At 48.4% G+C, this 23,198-nt stretch overlaps 1 protein-coding gene across 1 annotated transcript; it reads left to right on the top strand.

The window, feature by feature from the left end:
- Positions 1-1,135: 1,135 nt before the first annotated feature.
- Positions 1,136-22,918, top strand: VSX2 (visual system homeobox 2). The gene is made up of 5 exons (XM_027638365.1): positions 1,136-1,568; positions 2,750-2,834; positions 5,757-5,880; positions 21,295-21,475; positions 22,540-22,918. The coding sequence occupies exons 1-5, from the start codon at positions 1,136-1,138 to the stop codon at positions 22,869-22,871; spliced, it is 1,155 nt and encodes a 384-aa protein (XP_027494166.1). The 3' UTR covers positions 22,872-22,918.
- Positions 22,919-23,198: the final 280 nt, after the last annotated feature.

The following is a 23,198-nucleotide window of genomic DNA, read 5'->3' as shown; positions in this document are numbered from 1 at the left end:
TCCAAAGTATGCAGTCTAAAGCACCTGTGGCCATCCTGGACAGATCCCACAATTTTCAGAGGCAGTTCCCAGCCCTTGCTGTGCCACAATGCACCAGCCACTGCAGAGCCTTCTCCAGAGACCAGAAGAACCTCCCCTTCACAGGAAAGCAGCAGCCATTTGGCCTGATGGACTACCCCAGAGGTAGAAAAGCTAAGAAGAGGAGGAACAGGGAGCTGCTTCCCCTTGAAGCTGAAGCAGATGTGCTTTTCATGCTGATCTGGAGCTACAGTCCCAGCCCCAGTTCAGTGTTCCACTGATTAACTGGCACCCATGGACAGACTTTGGGAGCCACACTGTGGACTATTGACCACTGTCGTGGTACATGCTGTGGTGGAGCTGTGGCCTCAGGTTGAGTGAAATGAGATGCTTTTGCTTTCTCTTAGTTTAATGTCTTTGGCTGGGGTAATGCTGGCAAGGACAAGCTGTGTGGTATCTTGCCACAGCTGGTGAAAGGCAAGTTACTGAGGAACTGTGCAGTTCAGAAACCATGGCATGGGCGTCTAGAGAGTCCAAGCAACTGTTTCAGCTCCTCTGAGGGCATGAATGTTTCTCCAACATGTAAAGCTTCCAGCTCTACATTTTCAAGTTTTAATTCTTGGGTTTCCTCCAAGGTCCCTAATTTCTCTGCTGACCACATATTTATCTCAGAATATGGGATAAGCAAGAAAGCCAGAGAGTCCATCGTTTCAGAGGCTTTGCACATCTCTCCTCCAGGGCCGGTGCCCCACGCCGTGCGTGTTTATGAAAGCAGGGATACCTCCATCCCTCCCTCCTTTCCTAACCCCACCTCCCCAGCACGGCTGGAGGCGAAGCGGGGCCGGGGCCTACGGGGCTGGCCCGGCCCGGCCCGGCCCTTCTCTGCGCAGGGGCGGCGGCGGCCCCAGCCCGCTGGCGGGCACCGGCCCCAGCCCGCCGAGCAGCGGCCCCGCCGCCGCCGGTGCCGGCTTTTTGGCATCCCTGATCGCGGCTGGCCCCTGTGATTGGCTGCGCGGCTCTGACCCCGCTCGGGCTCCCGGCTGGGCGGATAAAAGGGGCCTGAGCCGGGGGCTCCCAGGCATTCCCGGAGCGGGCACCAGGGACCGCCGGCCGCAGCATGACGGGCAAAGCGGGCGCGGCGCTGGCCCCCAGCCTGCCCGGCAAGCCCAAGCCCGACGGCGCGGCCGCCGCCGCCCCGCCACCGCCTCCGCCGCCCCCCGCGGCAGGGGTCAAGCCCAGCTCCGGGCCCACCCCTCCTCGTTGCACCGGTTTCGGTATCCAGGAGATCCTGGGCTTGAACAAGGAGCCGCCGTCGCACCCTCGGGCCGCCCTGGACTCTCTGCCCGCCGGGCACCTGCTGGCGGCCCGCTCTGTGCTCAGCCCCGCCGGGGTGGGCGGCGTGGGCATGGGGCTACTGGGGGCCGGCGGCATCCCTGGCTTTTACACTCAGCCCACCTTCCTGGAGGTGCTCTCCGACCCCCAGAGCGTCCACCTGCAGCCCCTGGCCCGGGCTCCCGGGCAGCTGGACAGCAGCCAGACGGCCAGCTCAGGTAGGCACGTCCCCGGCCCACGGGGACTCGCCGCGCCCCACCAGCGCAGCCGCCCGCATCCCGCGCCCCGCCGGGAGGCCACTTGCCCGGCGGCGGGAGGGCGATTTCGTTTCGATTCCGAGGAAGAGGAGAAGGGCAGACGGGACCGTATTTTCCCCCTTTCGGGGCTGCGGCCGCTGCGTGACGGCGTGGCCGGGGGCGCCCGGTCCGGGAATGCGCGGAGCCCCGTCGGAGCGGTCCCCCGCCACCCCAAGTCGTTGCCGGAGAATTAGGGGCCTTTCGGCATCCTTCTCCTAGACGGCAGCAGCCTCCCACAACCCTTCCTTCAGGCCCGTTCCCGAGGCCTCCCCAGGTACCCCTGGAGCGGCAGGCAGCAGCGCCCGACCCTGGCCCCGAGGGCAACCCCTGACTTCCTCCCGGCAGCGGCCGGAGCCGTCCGACGCGGTTTCCGTCCCGGGCCGTGCCCGCAGCACGGCCCGCCGAGCAGCACAGCGCCGGGGCCGGGCAGGTTAGCGCGGTGCCGCGGGCAGGAGCGGGACCGGAGCGCGGCCGGAGCGCGCATCGAAATGTGGGTCCCAGTTCCGTCCCTCGGCTGCTTCTTCGGGGCAAAGGCGGCGGTGTCCTGTCCTTAACATCCCCGGGCCGTTGCAACCCTCGGGGGCTGCGGATAGGCACCAGCTCCTCCCGGGGTTTGTTTTTGCTGGTAGCTCCATAAACCTCAATTTCTCCGTCCCCGCTCCGGTGTTTCTGCGGCGCAGTCCGGGATCCCCGGACTGGGGCAGGCGGCCGCGGATGCCCGACCAGGGGCAGGGGGTTGCAGCTTCCCTGTTTTCCTACATTTTGGTTGAGCTCTCCGGGCTCTGCATTTTAGCAGCGAGACAACAGCAGCCTCAGCAAACGACACCGGGGGAGAGAAGCGAGAGCTGCAGCCCACTCCCCGCCCGGAGCCTTCCCTGTCCAGGGTGGATCGCCGCGACCGGCCCTCACCGGGACCGGGAGCGGCGCTGGGGCCACGCTGCACTGGAGGGAGCGGCCGGCGTCGTGCCCCGTCCGCGGCGCGACCGCAACGAAATCTTCGGCCAGAGCTGGCGGAGGGCGGGGAGCCGCCGGGCCCGGCTCTACCTGGGGGTCCCTGGCGGGGAGGGAGCCCCAACCCACAGCCGCTGCCTGTCTCTCCGCAGATTCCGAGGATGTCTCCTCCAGCGACCGAAAAATGTCCAAATCTTCCCTAAACCAGAGCAAGAAACGAAAGAAGAGGCGGCACAGGTAAGCCAGGGGAGGCCACCCCGCCGGCTCTCGCCGCCTCAGTCCCCAGGGAACCGGGCACCACCGAGCCCCGCCGCGCTGGCGGGGCCGACCCGCTCCGGCCTGGAGCGTAATACTCTTCCCGGCACCCGCCGCCGGAGCGCCCCTGCGGCTTCTCCACCGGGTCCTTCCCTTTTTCTTTCTCCCCGTTCAAAATAAATCGGAATTCGGGACGTGCCTACAGGGAGCGTGGGGATGGACCACAGGTGTCGTTTTATTAATTTTTTTCTGGCTGCGGATCCAGGTATTCCCAGTCGCAATGCCGAACAGCACATGAGCATCTAGGCGGAATAGGGATCACCGGTGTTCGGGAAGAGAAAAATCATCCACCTGTCAGAAATAATAAAACCCGTTATCAGCTCCACATACAGCAATCTTAATATTGGCTGTCAGCAAGACAGAATTCCTATCAATAATTTAAATATTTTATTACTTAGAAATAAATGTTTTGCCAATAGATTAAATAATTGGGAATCTGAGACAACCTTCAGAGAAGCTGAAAAAGGCTGGAAAATTGCTTAAGGAAACGAAGATCCTCTTTGGGATTTGGTTCCCCTCAGCATGGTCAGGGTAACAGACTTTGCCTGACTTCTCCCACAGTTAAAAAGGAGTTGGATTGTCTGCGCCATATAAACAGAAACAAAAAATCCTGTGCTGGGTTCTGGCGTTGCTGTGGCCGGAGCGCCAGGACAAAGGAAGGCCAGGCACCATCCACGGAGGGTGATTTAGGAATAATTAAATCAATCCTGCCACGATGCAGGAAAGGTGGATTAAAAGACGCCCCAGTGAAAGCTTACCAGGATACGGGGTGGAAGGAGACCGACTGTCCCAGGAGGCGTCCTGCTATGTATGCAACAGGAGGCTCGGTCTGTAGGGCTCTTCCCGAACTCGGAGCCTCTCCACAGGCAAATATTACCAGTTTGGGTGCTCTGGAGTAAATACGAGTTCATCTTCTTTATGACCCGTTCAGGACTGAGCGAAAACACAGCCGAGTCTGGTGTACAGCTCCCCGTCTGGATGGGGATTTGTTTTATTTTCAGTTCTATACAGAAACAGACCTGCAACATTTGTCTGTAGTTGTATATTCTGTACTAAACGGTTAAGACCCCTAGTTGGACCAAGGAAGGGCTGGGAAATGACCAATAGCCTGCATATAGCTGCAGGATAGAAACACCAAAAGGGGCAGTGGATTGTGTATTGCAAAAGGGACAGGGGCTACCCGAGGATGAGCTAAAAAGGGAAAACTTGAACTGAACGTCAGGCAAAACCCTCCTGCTGCTGAGCCTGGACAGGCTTCTGCGCTATTGTCGGAGGAAGGTGGAGGGGAATGCTTGAAATGTAAACTGGATCAAAACTGGAATAATTTTTTCTGTGGTCCCAGAGAGAGAAAATACACGAATTGATGTGGCTCTGCTGTCCCTAGAATTCACAGATTTGTCAGAATTGAAGAAAAACGGTTTGAAAAGATAATGGATTTAAGAATGAATTTAAAGAAGGGTCTGGTTGCAGGCAGGTCCCTTGCATTTGCATGCTGCTTTTGTTAGTAATATTATCGATCTGATGGAATCCTTTTCATTCTGTATAGTGGAGGATATTTCTGAGAATTTCTGTTTATGCTCTCTGGAATTATAGGGCCCTTCTGAAATCTGGATATATTTTAGAAAAAGACTATTTTCTCTTTCCTTCCAGGAGCTATATGTTTCTTAGATTGATGATATTTATACATTCACTTCACAAAAAGGCTGCAGTTCTTGAGTTGATAATTGTTTTATTTTGGTTTGGGTTTTTTGGTTGAATTTTTGTTTTGTTTTGTTTTCTTGGTTGCTATTTGGTTTGGGGGTTTTTTTGGTGGTTTTTGTTTGTTTCGTGTTTTTGTTTGTTTGTTGTTTTTTGGGGTTTTTTTTTGCCATCAGAGTATTGTTAGTTTATATGAAAAATTGCATTTTCTGTACTAGAGGAGTTGAAGGGTGGGAGTTTTAATCCTCGGGGAGTGGAAGTGGTCTGAGACTTCTCATCCATCTGCTGGAGAAGGGCTTTCATCTGTCTCAGCTTTCCAGCTGCTGATTTTTCAATTTGGTTGTCCCAAACTGAGAACTTGCTGTGCAATGGCAGGTTGGGCTGCTGCCCGCCCAGAGTGGTCCAGGAGGATTTCCAGAGGATAATAGGGTAATGCAAGCTGTCAGGGAGCAGCTAATGTGATATCAGGGTGGGAGCAACCAGGGGAAAGGCAGAGGAAGGGAGCTGGCCCTGGATCTTGTGGGGAAGGCGTGGTGAAAAGTGGTGGGGAGTAGAGTGGATAAAACATTCAGAGAATTCATCCATGGACTGGGACTCAAGGTGAAGGATTATTTGCTCATGGAGATTGAACAGGCTAAGAATCAGCAGCTGGGAAAGGGCTCAGCACCTCTCTAGGCAGAGTGCTGAAGGGATGCTGCTTCATCTCAGTGTGACTATCAAAGGGTTAAGAAATGTCTGGATGAAAGAGGAGGAGAGGTGTGGTTTTAAGCCTGGCCAGGGTGGGTTCAAAGTTGTAGGGGACATAAAGGATAACGACACCTGCCAGGATCCTTGAAAGAGGCACTGGAGTCTGAGATGTAAGAGCAGCTGCCATCACTGTGGGTGCTCACTGCTGGGGAGGGACAGTCTCTAGAGGCAGGTCCTTGAAAAGGGAAGGTGATTTGTAACTGTTAAAAGTGCTGTCTTCTGGCATTTTCTGGTTCTCCTTTCACCCTGGCACCTGACCTTTGGGCATAGAAACATAGGAGATGGGGAAAAGTTATGCATTAGCAGGTTACCCAGGTTTCACTGTCCATTTCTCTGACTCTTCATCATCTTTGCTACTTCTTCTTATGTTTTTTGATCAAAGAGTTTTACTCCCCTCAGGACAATCTTCACATCCTACCAACTGGAGGAACTGGAAAAGGCCTTCAATGAGGCCCACTATCCTGACGTTTATGCTAGAGAGATGTTGGCCATGAAAACAGAGTTGCCAGAAGACAGGATACAGGTAATCATATCTCTTGGATCCCCTTATCATGCTCCTCTCAGCCATTTTCATCCCTCCCTGAAGAAAAGATAGCATGGGAAGGGTGACATTTCTCTGGATAAACTTCCCCAAGCTGTCAATTCTCCTGCTTTCCATGGGTAGGCAAAGAGATCAGCTATTCTTGGCAGATTTGTATTTGGTGTTTGTATGTCAACATGTGCTATGCATGGTGTGTTGTACCAGTGATTTAGGGTGTGTGTAACAGGGAATCTTAATTCAGAGAAGGAGAACAGGCATGCAAGAAAAGACCACAGAGTTTTGGGGACTTGCTATGGGAAAGAAGGTATAGGCAGGAAGAGAACCTCCTGGAGACTGTGTCTGGGTGGGCACTGTGAGAGGGAAAGAGCTCATCTCTGCTCCTTTGGGCACAGAAGGATGCACAGGGATGGCATAGGCAGCTAGTAGTGCTGTGGGTGGACTCAGTGTGGGAATGATGGGGGAGTCCCAGAGAGGTGTTTGCACCATCATTTTCACTTGAGAAGGCAAATGCCTCCTCAAGTGAAGTTTCCCTAAAGGTTTCTGGGGATATATATATATTTTTTTAAATTTGTTAAATTTTGTTAAGCTTACAGTTTTTAACATTTGGGTTTTAGTTGCATGTCAGTCCTGTCATGCCATCATGAGGAGGTAGAACAAGGTGGTGTGGAGTATCACCACTGTGTGGTGAATCCTCCGGTGATAAGGAGCAGTCTGAGCTGCAGGGCTGTGCCAGCACCATCCTTTGTCCTGTGTGGCAGCAATAAACGCAAGCAATCATTACAACCAAAAAGCCAGAGAAGACTTACAGCTGCTGTGAACAGTGTGGGAGGCAAAATGTGCTTGGATGGACTACACATGATATTCACAAGGGTGGGCTCCAGCAGCTTTTGTTGCCTCCCTTCACCCATGACTTGCTCCTGCCAGGTTGCTACATAAGGCATAGGATTGTAATGGCTGAGCCTTGAGCAGCAGGTACAGGTAATATTTCTGGGCTGGCTGAGAGTTAAACTGGCCTGGTCCTCCACACAGTGGCAGTGGCTGCCTCTGTGACTGGTGTGTAGCAGTTTCTACAAGAGACATTGTCTTAAGTGCTACATTGTGTTGCGAGGGTCCTAGTTTCCCAGGTTCCTCCTTCTGTTCAGTCCCTCATGCGTGGCCGGGACCCGCTGAGCTGCTTCTTGAGCCTGTACTCTTTCTTTGCTAAAGAGATGGCCCAGGAGGCTGCTCCCTTGTGGGTTTGGAATGTAGCTCAGAGGGCACTTAGCAAGATAACACTGATGCTGGAAGCTGCTGCGGTCTAACCCTGTGCAGAGACAGGAAGATCCTCGCAAACAAAAGTACAGCCTTTTTTCCCCTCAGTCCTGAGACCCCCTCACCAGCCTTATTTTTATGCTTAAGCAAGAGTGACATCCTTATAAAAGCAAGTCGTGCTTCGTATCCCGTTGATCTGGCAGGACTCCTGCTGACCTAACAGCTTGTAGATAACCTTCGTGCTGACAGGATTTCCACCAGTCTTCAGAGATAATGGCTCATCATCTGAAATCCTACCTGATGCATTAGGATTTTGCTCTGAGCAACAAGCCCTGATGCTTTGCCTCTAAAGAGTGAGATGGATGAAGGGTCATTTCTCTTCTTGTGACCCTGTAGGACATCAAGTCAAGAGAGGAGAGACTTATCAGGAGTGTAGTGTTGCCTGCACCCACCATCTGATGCTATCCTAGAAAGAGGATCCTTTGATTTCCCATAAAGGACCTTTTCAGCGAAGAGGTTTATCTGGTGGCACAGTATATGTTGAACTCCAGAGGCACTATTTCTCTGGCTGGAACTGAGGACCTTCACTGTGTGTGAGGTGGAGGGAGATACTATGGCAGAGAGTGCAGAGCTGGACACTGTATGTACTGCTTCAGCATCTGGAGCATCCTTCCAGTGCTGAGACTCAGTGTTTTAGCAAAATAGAGGCTAATGTATCTTAACTGTCACTGACTTGCTGCCATGTCCTTCTGCAGCTGGCTAATAAACAACTGCCTACTCTCCCTGTGTTGCAGAATTTTTAAAACTAAGAGGGCTCCTTACTCGGACCCCTCTGCCCTAAAGATCAGGTTAGACTTGGACAGCAGAAGCACCCCATGGTCTGACCATCAGGTGTAACCAGTGGCATGTGTATTCCAAAAGAAAGTGCTTGTGGGTAACAGTTTTCCTCATCGTGAAAGGGGAAATAATGAGAAACAGCAGAATTTATGTGGCATCTCTTGTGTGAGAGCATGAGCACCCTGCCAGGGTGAGCATCGGAGTCATGTAGAAGTCCTGAGCACCACTGTTCTTTCCGGTAGGTCAGCAATCGATTATCCCTTATCACATATTCTATGAAATTTCCTTATCCATAGTTTTTTGTATATGACAAGCCATGCCAAGATAATTCCCACCTTTGATCATTCTTCTTGATATTTCACCTCATATTCCTTTTCAACTTTAGCCCTTTGTGTTATGAGCCTAATTCTTTCCCTCTTGTTATAATGTTCACACTCTTTAAATAAATCTAAGCTATTTCTTCTCCTGGCTGTCACTTTTGGTTTTCATCATTGCTTACACAAGTTGCAAAGACCTTTCCTTAAATCATCCTTCATAAATCACACACTCATCTCTTAATCATTTGGTTGTTCTTACGTGGAGCCCATCCTGCCTGTCAGTCTTCCTGGAGATAAGAGACCACATGCTTACAACTGCATGCTGGGTGTGTTCACACTGGTTCAACTGGATTTCTGAGCCCTTGTAGAAACAGCCTTGTATTAGCACTGGTCTGCTTGCTTCCTTATTTATTTATTTCTATTTATCTAATTTGGTCACTTCAAACTTTTTTTGGACAGTTTTGTTTTGTTTGGTTTTGTTTTTTTTTTCTTAATGCTCAGAATTTTCCCTTCAGTGTTCTGGATTTCATATGGCATTTTATTAACTTTGTCTGACAGCCATAATCACAGCCCTACCAGCTCTGACACTGGCAAGAGGTGATGCTAGAGTATGAGAACAGAGCAGATATCCAGTGATACTTACTGAGTACTTTATCAGCCTCCTGGGATTTTGAACACATGTAAATATTTTAGTGTCCTGCAGCAAGAGGTTCTGCAGCAGAACTGCCTAAGTGAAGTAAACCTTGCTTTGAATCTCTTAACATCATTTATTGCCCCTTGGAAGAGACAGCTGACAATGAATCTTATTCCCATTTTCATAATATTTATAATTCCACATAGTTGAATTCTTTTCGTTGCATGAGTTTTCAGCTGCTCAAAGGAGCTCTATATTTTTTAATTTTCTTTGTGGCTTACAGTTCCTCTCATCTTTCAACATTCATCTCTCCCTCTTCTATATCATTAATGAAAGTGTTTTCTAAGATTGTTGTGAGCATCATATGTTGTGGACTTCCACAGCATTCCATGTGGGTTCTCACTGGATCCACACCTAAGAGTGATATCTACCCCTTAATTTCATTCATGGAATTATTTCCCAGGAAGTAATAGTCAAAGAGAAAGTAAATCACCTATGAAATTTGATGTGAAAGTGAAATTCAAAGAGTGCAATTGAAAGAATGATGTATAGGAACTGTTTGCAGGTAAAACCTTCAGCAGAATGCTACAAATAGCCATCAGAGGCCAAGAAAGTTATTGGTTTGAAAGAACATTGAATCCAGGAAAAAATATTCAAATCTTCCATTTAAAGACAAGATGAACATGTGATTTTTTTTTCCAAGGCAGCACTCTTTAACACCATGTGTGTCTTCCTCCCCCATTGAGCTGGCTGCTCCGGGAAGGAAAACGAGCATCTTCCCATTGGGAAAGTAATTCTTTTTCATAGGGAGACACTATGCACAAGTCAGACCAGATGTCACTGTGGCCATTTTGCAAGATACTAAAAAGTCCACATTAATCAATGTATTTGAAAATATTCAGAAGAATTGAAGTGCCCCTGTTAGAATAAACACAGACCATTCTGTAAAATCCAAGTGAGGTAAGTAGATTCCTGTGGGGAAGTATATTTTAATAAACAGAATGAAGTATTAAAAATGGCCTCAAGTATTGTGACATCTGACTTAAACTGCTGTTTCTCATAACAATACTCTTAAGTGTAATGAGTAGATTTTAGATAAGTTATCCCTATTGAATTTATTAATATGTAGCAGTTCTGAACTTTAAACACAATAGTTTCAATATTAAAGTTCAGTAACAATTTGATTTGAGATTATTGAAATGTGTGTGTATGTTTTTCCTTAAAATATGTCTCCTACCAATCAAGCAAATTGATTAATCAGTATTTCCAAAAAATAAGATCCTGGCTGCCATTGGGGGGACACTAGAGTCACCTTTTTAGGGAACTAATCAATTGAGAAAGATAATAAAAGTGCTAAAAATTGTCAGTTCATAACGTTAAAATATTATATGGTTATTATGTGGATGATGCATTTTGGGACACATAAAATTGGTCATGTAAGCAAAAGGAATCCCAAAAAGAGTCTGCTACTGTGCATGAGAAGTGGGGGGATTGTCTCTGTATCCAGCAAGTTTTGTCAGGCAGCTAAAAGGTCAGTTTTGGCTAAAACCAAAACAAGGTCAACTAAATCTCTAATTGGAAATGTATTGCTTTAGCTGCTTTCAGATTAATGCATTTCAGTATCACTGTGCAGCCTTTTGGGAGTTGAACAGGGATGGAGGAATCAGGAAGAGTAGTCATTTGGAGGGAAGCATTTGTACCAAGAGAGTATTTTTCCAGAACAAGAGCCTTACCTTGCTTTGTTTTTGCAAAAAGGTTCTCTATTTAGAGGTGAACATAATTTGGAAAGGCCTGAGGAACCTGAACTGCACTGAGCATGAGCTCAGGAGTGAACCCAAGGAGTTCCCCGAAGAAACATAATAGAAAGTGTGAAGGAAAAATTAACTTTATGCAGCTTTAGCAGCCCTGGCTTCTCTTTCTCCTGCCAGCTTTTCTTGCTTGCTGCAGAGTACTGAGTTGTAGACTGAATCCTATGGTGTAAGAATGGAATGCTGTGATTACTCCATGCAGTTGGTGACCTTTCCTGAATCTGTGCCTGGAATGCCTGACAAAGGATTACTTAGTGATGCAGAAAGTAGTGGTGGTGTTGGATTTTCCAAGCTTATCACTGTTACTCTAAGAAGTGAGAACTTGTCTATTCTTGGTAAAACTTTGGGTGACTCTCATACATAGAACAGAGAAAGGCCAGCATGAGACACACTGCCAGTGCCCAGTGGGTTCCAACTGGAATCTCTATACAGCAGGTTCACGGAGACCATGTGGCTGTAAGGAGGTAAGCAGAGCAGTCAGGGTTGTTGGAGGTAGATTACCAAGGTGAAGGAGAAGCCTGAAGCGTTGCTGTTGTGTGAGGCACATTTCAAAATATATTTTTATATATTCATTATACATAAATATATATAAAATATTTGTAATAAATGTGGATAGAGCCTTCCTAAATTTTCGTTCGCGAAGCCTAGTCATGGTGATATAAAATATTATTTTCAAAGAGCCCTGCAAGCAGTTTATAATGAAATAGAGTTGACCAGCTACTGCTGGCTACCTTTGCCAATAATTCCTGAGCACTGGGGCAAGCCATGGCTGTGTGATATCAGATAAGTGTCATTAACTTCCCCTATGCTTTTAGAAATGTTGGAAGTATACAAGTGAGAGTAATAAAACTAATCAAACTTACTGGCTTAGTGAGAATATTATTATGAGTTTTTCTCGTGGCGTATGGTGCATCACTGCCTCCATGTCTTTAATTGGTATGTTAGAAGTTTGCTGCCTCTTCAATAACATGCTTGTTTAGTTGATCTAAACTCATATTCATTTCCATTTTTCAATTAAGAGTTGTTTAATTTGGCCCTTTCTGTAATGGATTGTTTTCATTACCCTTTATCTATGGCCTGTTTTCAGCCCATGTGCTAGAACTTCGTTTACAAGATAATTACCAGAGCTGCATACAGAGGGGCTGGGTGACAGGCAAGAGCAGGCCTTTCCAAAGGGATTCCTGTCTGAAAAGTCGTACACTGCATGCCTTTGGACAGAGAAAGAAAATGTGGCAGGAGAAAGGAAGGAAAATGGAGGGTCAGGAGCAACTCTTCATCTTACTGTGAAGTGGGGACTCTGCTGTTTGTTGCTAGACCATGCAGATTACCTGCCTAGGTTGTGGGATTTACTTTGCTACAGCTGGAGCTGTAGGTGAGTTCAAAAGGTCTTTTTAATGCAGATGTGGAGATACAGAGTTATTAACGTTTTCTATACTCAGATACTGCTTTATCCCTCTGTGTTCAGTCCCTGAGTTGCTTTAGCCACTGATAGATTTTCTAAATGGGACAAAAAACCAAATAAATCCAAACTTACCCGTCCTTTACTTCTGCTCTGTCTCTTGCAAGATGTTTATGGCATCCAAGCATAAGGAACTGTGAACTTGTGCTTCTCCACAGTACTGGGAGGGAAACAGCACTCTTTGCAGTGATTTTGCTTGTTCTCTCCCTGTTTTGGAGATACCAAGGGTCAGACACTTTCAAGTGTTGGGGCACGTGAGTTCCCTGAAAGAGGAAGACAGATGGACAACAGAATATGCCATAGCCCGTTTCTGTGAAGTCCTTGGCAAAGGCTTTCCCTGTCACATCCAGGAGAATTAGGAATGGCTCTGCAGCCATTTGATGTCAGGCTGTGACAACTCTTCCCCGCATCCATCTCCTGTTTTCTTAACAGCAGTTGTTTAAGGGTAACACTTCTCTGAGTTTGCACAGGCATTGCAGTTCCTCAATCACTTAAACTCTTCTGGAAATGCTACCCCAAATCCCTGTGCTGGGAACACTTCTAATCATTCCTTCATTTAATTATGAACTTTCTTTTCGCTCTTCTGATACCACTGCAGTTTTTCACAACTGTTTTTTTAAAAAATAATGGTCAGCCCAGCAAGTTGAATAGTTAATTCCCCTCCAGTCTTAGGATGTCTGGCAGAGGGACCAGCTGATGGTTGTCTTTGTGTTTTCCTCTAATGACCCTTTATTATGAAGTTTTCCTCCTTTCCTGACTTTGAATAGAGGTTTTTCTAACAGTTCAATAACACAGGCATTTCAGACACTCAGTTAATTTACTCTCCCCTTTATTTCTTAATGGATCTATTTTTCTCTGTTTCCTTTTACCCTGATAGATCTCAACAAGTTCTTATTCTTCTCTGGTAGCACAAACCTCCTCCACCTTTTCATTGGCCTTCTTTGGGTGTTCTGTGAGCCAGGTTTTGCACAGGCCCAGGCAGTGTAGGGAAGTCCAGTCCTCAACAGATATATTGCTGACTGATCTCTACATGCATGAGGCTGGCAGTTCCTTCTGTGGAGCAGAAAAGAGGAACGGATTTGGATAACAAACTGTTGCTACAGTATCTTACAACAAAAGTGCTGGATGTGCCAGCGATGTCCACTCCAAGATAACATGCTTTATGTCCACTGCTGTTTCTGATATCTGAGTCGCTTTGTATCTTTGGCTTCATTGTCCTCTTTCCAACTCAGAATGCCCCATGACTGTCACTACAGGAACCCCCTATTTCTTTGTTGACTGGGTCAACTTCTTGAGCTTATATGATGACCATGACTGAGATCAAGGCTTCAGTGTCTAAGTGACAACTGAGGGAGAGTCCCAGCCTGGGAGATCTTAGCTTGGGCAGACTAAGCATGAGGGTACCTGGAAATGTACTGTGACCTCAGATATGCCATCCTGGTGCAACCAGCACCCACAGGCTGTTGGCAGCTCTGCAGTTCACGCTGCTAGCTGTGCTGTGCTGTGCTCTAGTCTGAGCTGATGGTGTTGTCTGCAAGTGTCAGTGGCACAGCAGCCAGTGCCCGGAGCATCAATCTTCTGCAGCTGTAAGATGTCACGTGAAAACCCCTGGAGCTGTGAATTACCCACAGAAGGTTAAGGGTACACAGAGCTGAGGAACACATAGAGCCAGGAGAAGACACGTGATAGGAGTAGAGCGCTGAAGGAGCACCCCGAAGATAACTGCCAGTCCTACCTCTTGACTCGTGATCAGGGGCCAGACCACTGTTCTGCACTGCTCTTTGGCTCTGGTGGTCCTCCTCCTTCCCCAGATTTAAGAGCTCTTGAAGGATTTTCTGAGTTTGGGTGATTAGATATCTCTCACTGCATGAATCAAGGAATTGCAAACATCATCTTTACTATGTACCTTCCTAAGGGAAGATTGTAAAGACTGCAACTTTCTCCTTTTAGTGGTCAGTCCAAACTGTTGCATGGAAACTGATTACATCTTACAACATTTTATAAAACATCACACGTTTGTGAAGATATCTTCCAGCTGATGCTCCAGTGCCCCAAGAGTACACTGCATTAGTGAGTGTGCACTGTACCCCTCGGGGGACTTTGTGGACTGTCCCCATGCCCACAGGGCTTTAGCTCAGAAAACTGTGTACAGCGAGTACTGCAGACACCTTCTCTGGCTGGTGCACAGCCTCTGGTGCCAATGCTTTTTTTCTGGAGAAGGTCAGAGAGCACCTTTGCCCTTTGCTTGGTGTATACTGGTAAGGGAAAGGGCACCCTGGAGCTGGTGGGCATACTGGGCATGCAGAGTGCAGTCCCAGAGCCCCAGCAGTGCTCCACAGCCTCAGAGGAATGCTGGCATCTCATGCTCGGATTTTAGTGCCCATTGAAAGGCATTATGAAGGGGATGTGACATTTCTCTTCTGACTGTCCTAACTCACCTTGCTCCAACAAGAAAACCATAATTATTGTGCATCCCTGCATGGTCAGAGAGTGCATTGCACATGATTGTTTATGAAGATCTATGCTAAGGTTTCCTCTGTCTTAGAGGACCTGCAGAGAAGTGTTAGTGAGGGAAAAGAAGGCAAAATGAAATAATACAGGCAGGATAGCAGCTTGGTTAATGGAGTCAGGCACTGTGATCACCCAAAGGATGGATGTGCACTATCACCCTTTGTGACGATGACAAATGCCTCCCTGGGTTTGTGTAGACTAGGATGATGAGTGCACCCTTGTCAGCTTTCCTGTGACTATCATGCACCTACGACCCCGATGTTTTTCCTGTTTTTCAATCAGCATGTTAGGAAAAGAGTAATTTGGGTGTTTATCTGCCATGTCCCAGCATATGGCAGCCTCTACGGAGCTGTAGCACCAGCTAAACTACTGGTCAGCTGGAATCACAGTGCGGCCATAGTGAAGTCAAAGTCTCAGAGATGCATTTTATGTGCAGATGTGATACACAGATTGAGTGTGTGCTGAACCACTGATTTCACTGTACCGACTGTGCACATCGTGTGCATGCTTTTTTTTCAATGCGGAAGATGGGAGCCCTGCAGCAAATGAAGTTCTTCACTTTTTGAAGTTTAACAAGAAGTGAAAAGACATGTCACCACATGAGGTGACAAGGCCAGGTGAAAGCCTCAGATTTGCCATAGGAACACAGTTTAATATACGTGTCCCGATCAAGCAGGGTTTTCCAGCTTTGGTTGCAACAATTAGCAATACTTGGCCCAGGTAGTGCTTTTAAGAGCAGGATTCAGAGGAAGGCCTAATCTGCAGGACTGGTGGCATGGTAATAATGCAAACCTTTTTGCTGGATGCCATATTAAGCCTGTATTCCATGTGTGCCCTTGTTACTATTTTAGCTTACAGGAGACCCAAGCTTCGATGAACCATCCTATCTTTGCTTAAGAGGGATGAGTGCTGCCTGACAGCTCATCTTGTGTGTCTGATTGGACTTGTTAGCCAAGTGGGTTGGACACAACTCCAGTTACTATCAAGAAGGGCTGTTGTCACACTGTGTATAGGAATTGCTCTTTCTAATGTGAGCTCAGAAAGCTCTTTCCCAGTGTTTAGTAAGAGGAGGGATGATGAGTCCTGTGATAAGCCATGCAGCCCATGTGCAACCTTTACTGCTCTCATTTAACTTCATGACCACTTTACACCAGCCATAGAAAGTGATGTCACCATAAACAGTGCCAGTAATTTTGATATTACATTTGAAAAGACAGCAGTAAACTGTTTCCAAGCTTACTGAAGTGGTGCAGTCTCCACTAGCAGTCAGGAAGCTTTCCTGTGGTGATTGCGAAAAGGGAGGGATTCAGGGAAGCCCCAGGGCACAGTCAGACCTCACACCCTCATGGCAGTTCATTTTACAGCCCCGGTGCTCACAGGTATGGATGGGGCATGCTCCAAGGGAGATAGAGGCCGTTCTCTGCAGTGCTCACATCTTGAGCTTGAACTCAGCTGGGGCCACAGGCTCTGTCCGATATGAGGGTGAGGATGGTGCTGTTTTTTCAGATGAGGTTTTCATTTTGACTGCTCTCATTGTTGAGTCTTGGGTTGGAGAGGGAGAAGGTAGAAAGGGAGAGCTGTTGTCAGGAGAAACTGAGTGCTGAGGTGGTAGCAGGGCCCTGGATGTGGAGGTGAACTGAAGGTGTTGTCTGGTCTGCAGCTGGATCCACCAAAGGGCTTCAAGTGGAGAAGTGGCAGGTATGCAAAGAAGATATGCCTGTCAGTCCATGGGCAGGAGAGATGGCCTCAGCGTTGCTGTTGGGGGTCTTGGAATTTTGTCCTTTGCTTTAGATACTGGTTTCCCGACAGCTGTGTGCAGCAGCTCCACGCAGTCTGGCAAAAGCATGTGCTGGAGTGTCTGTGTGTCTGTGTCGATGTGTCTGCAGGTGTGGACGTTCATCTGCTTGTGGCCATCTAGTGGACATTCAGCTTGTGCTGCTTTGGGCTGCGACCGGCTTGTGGTCCATAAAGCTTGTTCTTTGAAAGACCCCTGTTGAAATGCTATTTCAAAGGCACTATGAACGATTTGGTGAAGCAAAAATTCACCGTTATCTAGCCTGGAGTTTTCCTTTAATAGATGAAGCATGTTCAGGCAGGGAAAATAATATTTTTTTATATTAGGAAGACAAAAAATCCAATACCAATTCCCCTGTTTGTGTACCCCAGCTTGGAAAGTAGCAGCCAAGAAAATGAGTGTAACCAGTGGAAAACTTTAGGTTGAAACAATACAGAAACAATACACAATAACACCATAGATGCTTTAAAATACCCCTTTGCTAATTCAGATTCCTGGGTCATTGCCAGTCACAGGGAGATTTCTCTCTTTAGCAGACAATGTTTCAGGCACTGATTAGGTAAACAAACTAACTAATATAATGAATGTGGATAACAAGGATACATTGAGACTCATGTCCCTTTGCAAAATGAGAGATTCCTCCTCCTATAATTTGCTCTTCTGCATCATCAATAATCAGAAGAAGTGTCAGTTGTCATTTGTGCTTCAGAGGAGGAAACTGGCAAGGTTGTCCTTGCCAGTCTTGACTCCAAAACTCCAGCTCCAAAACACTTGCAACCCTGTGGTCAAGCATAGAGTGCCTCAACTTTTATTGCTTTGGGCAGTGGGCACTGGAGGTGAGAATTAGATGATGATTAAAGTTAGAAACATTCCCATTTAGAAGGCTTTGCAATACTGCAAGACAAACCTGTCCACTTTACTCTCTTATCCATTTTTGGGGGATAAGTTTCCTGGAACAAGCTTCCTGGGTTTTCCAGAGGGTGTTTGTGTGAAAATAAAGAGCTGTAAAACTTAAGATATAGCACATTGGTCCAAAAGACACCTCTCCACATCAGATTGTAATAGCACATCTGATGTGCTTCAGTCTAAAATTAATCAGGGAGTTTCTCCACTGCCCATGAGGTATGGAAGCACAGTCTTTTTACCATACCCTGAGCTCTGCAACAGAGAACCACATGAAAGCAAGTGAGAAGGAAGGTGCACAGTACACAACCATATCAATAAAGCATTTCACAAAGCTGAACCAATCCACAGAATGGGAAGGGGCAAGAGGAAACATGGACAAACCTAAACATTGCTTGTAGCAGATCAAATTTTAAAGAGCTGGAAGAAGTAAAGCAAGAAAGGACAGTAAGCAGCTGAAGAATACCAAAACCATGAGTAAATGTAAGTGTAAGGGTGAACCCACTCCAGGAGAAGTGAGGTGCCAATAATAAATAACTGCATATTTGGAAGTTGTGGCTGATGTACCAACAGAGCTGAGAATACCTCTGAATTACTAAAACCAGTGCATAATTCAGCTCAGAATCGAGGCATGGGAAAATTCTGGTAACACATTGAGAAATTTGAAGAAAGCAGCGAGATCTCCCAGAAGAAAGTCCCACTGATGGAGCCATCTGAATGAGGACAAAATCATGAGAACAGGCCACAGGGAACAATTCTGCTGATCTGAAATGGCGTGGGAGCTGCCAGTGCCATGCTGGAGCTTTTCTCTCCATGTTCCTTGGGATCGGCTTGTGGCAGAGATGCTGGGCTAGAATCTGATCCCAGCAATATTCTGTAAAGAGCACTACTGGTTTCACTCGGCTTCATGCATGAGATGAAGATATGGCTCCTGGTATTAAAGCAAGATGGTCAGTCTTCCTGATTTCTGTTCTGATAGACATTCTGGGATTCCAAACTTTCATTTTTCCCAGTCAAAACTAAGAGGAAATTCCCATCAAAAAACCAAAAATTGGTTTCAGAAATCTCAGAATAATCTTACTGAAATGTTGATGTAATTTTGATATTCCCACTTGGCTTTAAAGCATAGATTTTGCATGTCTTATGCATCTGAGATTAAAATACAGCATTCATAAGAAAGCCATAGATAATTTTGATTACACTTCCACTGGCTGGACACTGTTTTTCCTATGTGATTGAATCAGCATTTTTTGATTGAAAATTTTCTACCATCTCTAGTCAAGATTGGGCTGCCAGCTGGTAAAGCTTCTGCTGCCTGCAGTATTTGTGTAACATTGCCATGGAAAAGGGGATGCTTCAGGGCATCTGGTTTAGCAGCAGAGGGCAGGCTGAGACCTGACCAGGGAGAAGGGAAGAGGAGTGTGAGGCATGGGGGAAGATGTTAGGGACATCGAGGCAGGAGGGAGGAGAAAGGGAAAGGTAGTAAAAGCATCAGTGAATAGGCATCTGATAAAATAAGATTGAGGGGAGTTTAAAAAGTTGCCCACTTGGTGGAAAAACCTGTTTGTGGGCTGAGATCCTAAGTGTGTCAGCTAGTGACAAAAACAGCTGTACAGAGGTGAGCCCTGCAAGCCACTCTAGGTGCGTGGAAGGGTGTCACTGCAGCCCCAAACCAAGCCAGATTTACAGGCACCAGACATGGGACTGTGCAGGAATTTCTCTCTGAAGTCGCAGAGGAGCTCTGCTGTGATGGATCTAACTATATTGGTTTATCCAGGGCAGAATAGGCAGGATCCCTCTCCTGTCTCAGGTGGGTTAAACTGCCCCCTCACAGCATGGAATTGTAGGGGGGTGGCTGTCCCACTGCCTGGGTCTGGTGGGTGAAAAAGAAGTATGGAATTTTGGGCTGAGTTTGGAGTAGGAGCCTCTAGTGAAGAGCCTCCAACTCTTCACTCTGGTCTCTGGGAGTGGGAGGAATGCCTGGAGTGAGAGACCATGTCAATATCCTGCTGACTACAGGGCCAAGCAAACCTGTGTTTCACATGGGCATGGAGGAGCAGGTGAAAAGAGGAAGGTGTGCATTCCTGAGGGTCTTTGCTCAGGCACTGGAGGATTTGCAGCCATCCATGGTCCAGAGGTTAGGTATTGGCAGTATGAAGGCGTAAATCAGACTGTTCATCATGCAGAGGAGGTGATGTGTGGTGAAGCAGCTCGGCTGTAAAATCCCCTCTGACATGCACAGAGTGTCTTCTGCTGGGAGAAGCTGGGATCACAGCCACTGAGACCACCACTCCACCCAGCTCTCTGCGGGAGCAGGCTGGCTGAGCTCCCAGGAATGGCCAAGGCTGGTTGTCACCAGTGTTAGCAAACCACCCGCCTACCCTGCAGCTCTGTCCTCACCATAGGGTTGCAGTGCCAGGCAGTTCTCTGCACAGGTAGAAGAGGTCAGCTTGCCTTACTAGCTGAGAGCAGGACATCATTCCCTGGCATCAGTGTTACTGTCCCCACGGCAGAGATGGCGGTCTGGGACAGACCCCCAGTGCCCCCCAGTGCAGCTTGGGCTCCCTCAAGGAAACTAACGGTGGGGACAAGAGAGGGTTAAGCTGTCAGCTCTGTAATGTTAAACAGGTGTCAAAGGCACCTCCATATATCTGCAGATTGAAATCAAATTCTTTGCAGTATAAAAAGATAAATTACCCAGGCGAATCCCGCCTCATCCCACTCATCAGGCCAGCGCCAGACGGCAAGCAATTTTTTTTTTTAATGTGCTAACGACCTAATCAAGCAATCAAGTCGGAGAAGATTGCGGAGTGACCCCGAGCATCCATCTGCCAGCGAGACCCTGCCATTCATTTCCATTCTGCCATGTACTTTCTGGGAAAGGGAGGGAAAAAAAATAGAAAAGAAAAAAAAATCCTAAACAAATTAACACCCAATTTTCTGTGAGTCTAATTAGTTAAATGAGGAGGTGTTTGGGGTGTCCGCGGGGAGGGAGGGGCTGCCTCTTGGAGAGGGGCCTGGTAACTCCATGGCATTAATTAGCGCAGGTCAATGGCGTGGTTCCCTGGGGACCAGCTGCTTTAATTTCCCGTGATATTTCAGTGCCTGAGGCCCATCGATTCAAACTGAAATTAACTTATTTTTCAATCAGGCCTGGGCTGCCCCTGGGGCTGACTCTTCCTTTGCCTCCTTCTGAATAGACCTCAAGCAATTTTTCATCTAAAGCTGATGCCTCTGCTCGGTAGGAAGGGAGGGGAGCCGGGGAGGGAGGAGGGCGAGGGAGACAAGAGGAATGGAAATCAGAGAGAGAGCACTAATAGATTTCTGCCAGTATCACCCCCTCCCCACCATTGCCACCCGCCTCTCTGCTCGCTGGCCCCCAGGTCACAGCTCAGAGATTATTCTGCCAATTTTCTGAGAAGATGAGGGGCTTTTCAAACTGGGAATTCAGGGCAAAGCGCACAGATCAGCTTCCCCCTTCTCCTGCTTCTCCTGATCCTCCACCCCCATCCAAGCCCTCCCTTCAGGCACCGCTGCCTGCAGCTCTGTGCTGCTGCTCAGACACCCAGTAAATAATAAAAGAAAATCCCAGGCACAAGAGCCAAAAGCCACTAGAAAAAGAAGCTGCAATGGCAAATTAATTACATCCTACAGAGAGGGGTGGGACCTGCTTTCACACTTGGCCCTTGCTACTCCTGCAAGGAAGGGAGAGATACCTGGTGTCTACTGCATAGGGAAAGAGGTTGTAGTGCCTTCAGGATGAGCATCCACACATCTGCCTTCACCCTGCTGGACAAACACATGTGTTCCCATGTGGGAAAGGGACTGACATGCCTTCTCCTTGCAAAAAAACCCATGTCCCTCCTTGTTACTTGCTCCAGGTTTGGTTCCAGAACCGCCGGGCCAAATGGCGGAAGAGAGAGAAATGCTGGGGCAGGAGCAGTGTGATGGCTGAGTATGGGCTCTACGGTGCCATGGTGCGTCACTCCATCCCACTGCCCGAGTCCATCCTCAAGTCTGCCAAGGATGGCATCATGGAGTCCTGTGCCCCTTGGCTCCTGGGTAAGAGAGCAGCTGCCTTCATGGGTGATGGCGAGTGGGTAGAGACAAAGAGGGGGAAGCAAGGAAGAAATCAGAGTTATGTTGAAAATGGGTGAAGGGCAGCAGGGTGAGGCTCTCCCTGCCCTGCCTCGCTCAATGCCCCCTGTCCCCCAATGACCCTTGTCAATAGGATTTGACTGCTCATCCCAAATTCCTGCTGGACTTTGGACCCTGACCTGCAGAATCTGATTGGGACAGGAATTTGCCCCCATGCTCAGGCTGATGTTAGCCTTCAATTCCCATGGCTAAAGCATCCTTCATGCTCAGCCCTGGAGCAAAGGCTCTAACCCTTGTCCAGGGCAGGAGGTCATCCCAGTCTCACTCCTCCAGCCCTGTGATGCTGTGTGGGGTATCAGGACCCCCAAATGCATTGTCCTTGCCCCAGGTCCCAGGGGGAACACTCTGCTGCCTCCTCCTGCTCTTGACACCTGGTGGAGCTCCATTTCTGTCCGGTTTCACTTGGTTTTCTGTGCAGACATGGAGGTAGCAGCTACCCTAACATACTCTTGCTCTTTGCTTCCCTCTTTCTGACCTCCCAGGCTGGTTCTGCCCCAAAACCACTGTCTGGCATCTTGACGACGGGCTGTCCTGTCCTTCTGTCTCCGTGAACCTGAGAGAGGCAGAGGGGTGGTTGTGTGGAGTGGGTTGCTACAGAAATAGGCAATAGGGATCCCTCCCCATCCTCAGTGAATCTCAGGCAACTGTGCTGCTGTCTGAGACCCTCATCCCCATGCAGAGACAAGTTAGCTTTACGTTCACAGAGAGAAATGAAGAGGAGAGTAATTATAGACCTTTGGGGGCAGCCCGGAGTCCACAGATGCCAGGTGCCCCAGCAGGCAGCTGCCTTGTCTGGGCTGCCCTCGCACGGGTGCAGGAGCAAGTGGCTCCCCGTGACTGCTGTATGAAGCAAGGGTTTCTGCTTTTCCTTAATTCTGGCCTCTCTTTATCTTTGCTGTTTTCAGTTCAAGATGGCTTTCCCATGCCCAGGCGCTTTTCTAAACCCGAATACCAACAATTCTTTTTAGGGATGCACAAAAAGTCTCTGGAGGCAGCGGCTGAGGCGGGGAGGAAGACAGAGGTGGAGCGCCAGGCCCTGCCCAAGCTTGACAAAGGTGACAAGGAAGAGAGGGGTCCGGATCCCAAAACCACCATTTCTCAGGAGGAACTGAGAGAAAACAGCATTGCTGCCCTCAGGGCCAAAGCTCAGGAGCACAGCACCAAAGTCCTGGGGACCATTGCTGGGGACACCCCAGCCCCAGGCAGGAAGCCGGAGACAGGGGAGGAGATGGCAGTGGCAGAGGATGAGAGACAGACGGAGAAGTTGAACTCGTCGCAGAAGGAGGAGAAGCTGATCTAGGGGGAAGAGAGGCGGTGGAAGCCAGCCCCGACAGACACTCTGTCCTCTGGGGACCACGTTCCTACTCAGACTGTCAGGCCTCCCTGGCCACCCCTGCCAGGGAGCAGGGCCCTGGTCTCTGTGTTTGGGGCTGCCTGGCAGGGGTGCCCATTGCCTGTTCCCCTTGAGCGTACCCTTGCCCCTCAGTCCTCTGCCCCACCAGGCCTTCCTTACCCCCCACCCCTTCCTTTTGGGGGACACACATTATCATTGCCACCTGAGAGGACACCAAGGCTCTGGTCCCTTCAGCCTCATGACTGTCTCTGGGGCTTTTTCCTGCTGCTGCAG

Source organism: Corapipo altera, unplaced genomic scaffold (assembly GCF_003945725.1).
Source record: "Corapipo altera isolate COAL_440 unplaced genomic scaffold, ASM394572v1 23, whole genome shotgun sequence".
In the NCBI taxonomy this organism is placed as follows: domain Eukaryota; kingdom Metazoa; phylum Chordata; class Aves; order Passeriformes; family Pipridae; genus Corapipo; species Corapipo altera.
The sequence above is the reverse complement of the archived record's forward strand: the minus strand, read 5'-3'. Positions and strand labels throughout refer to the sequence as shown.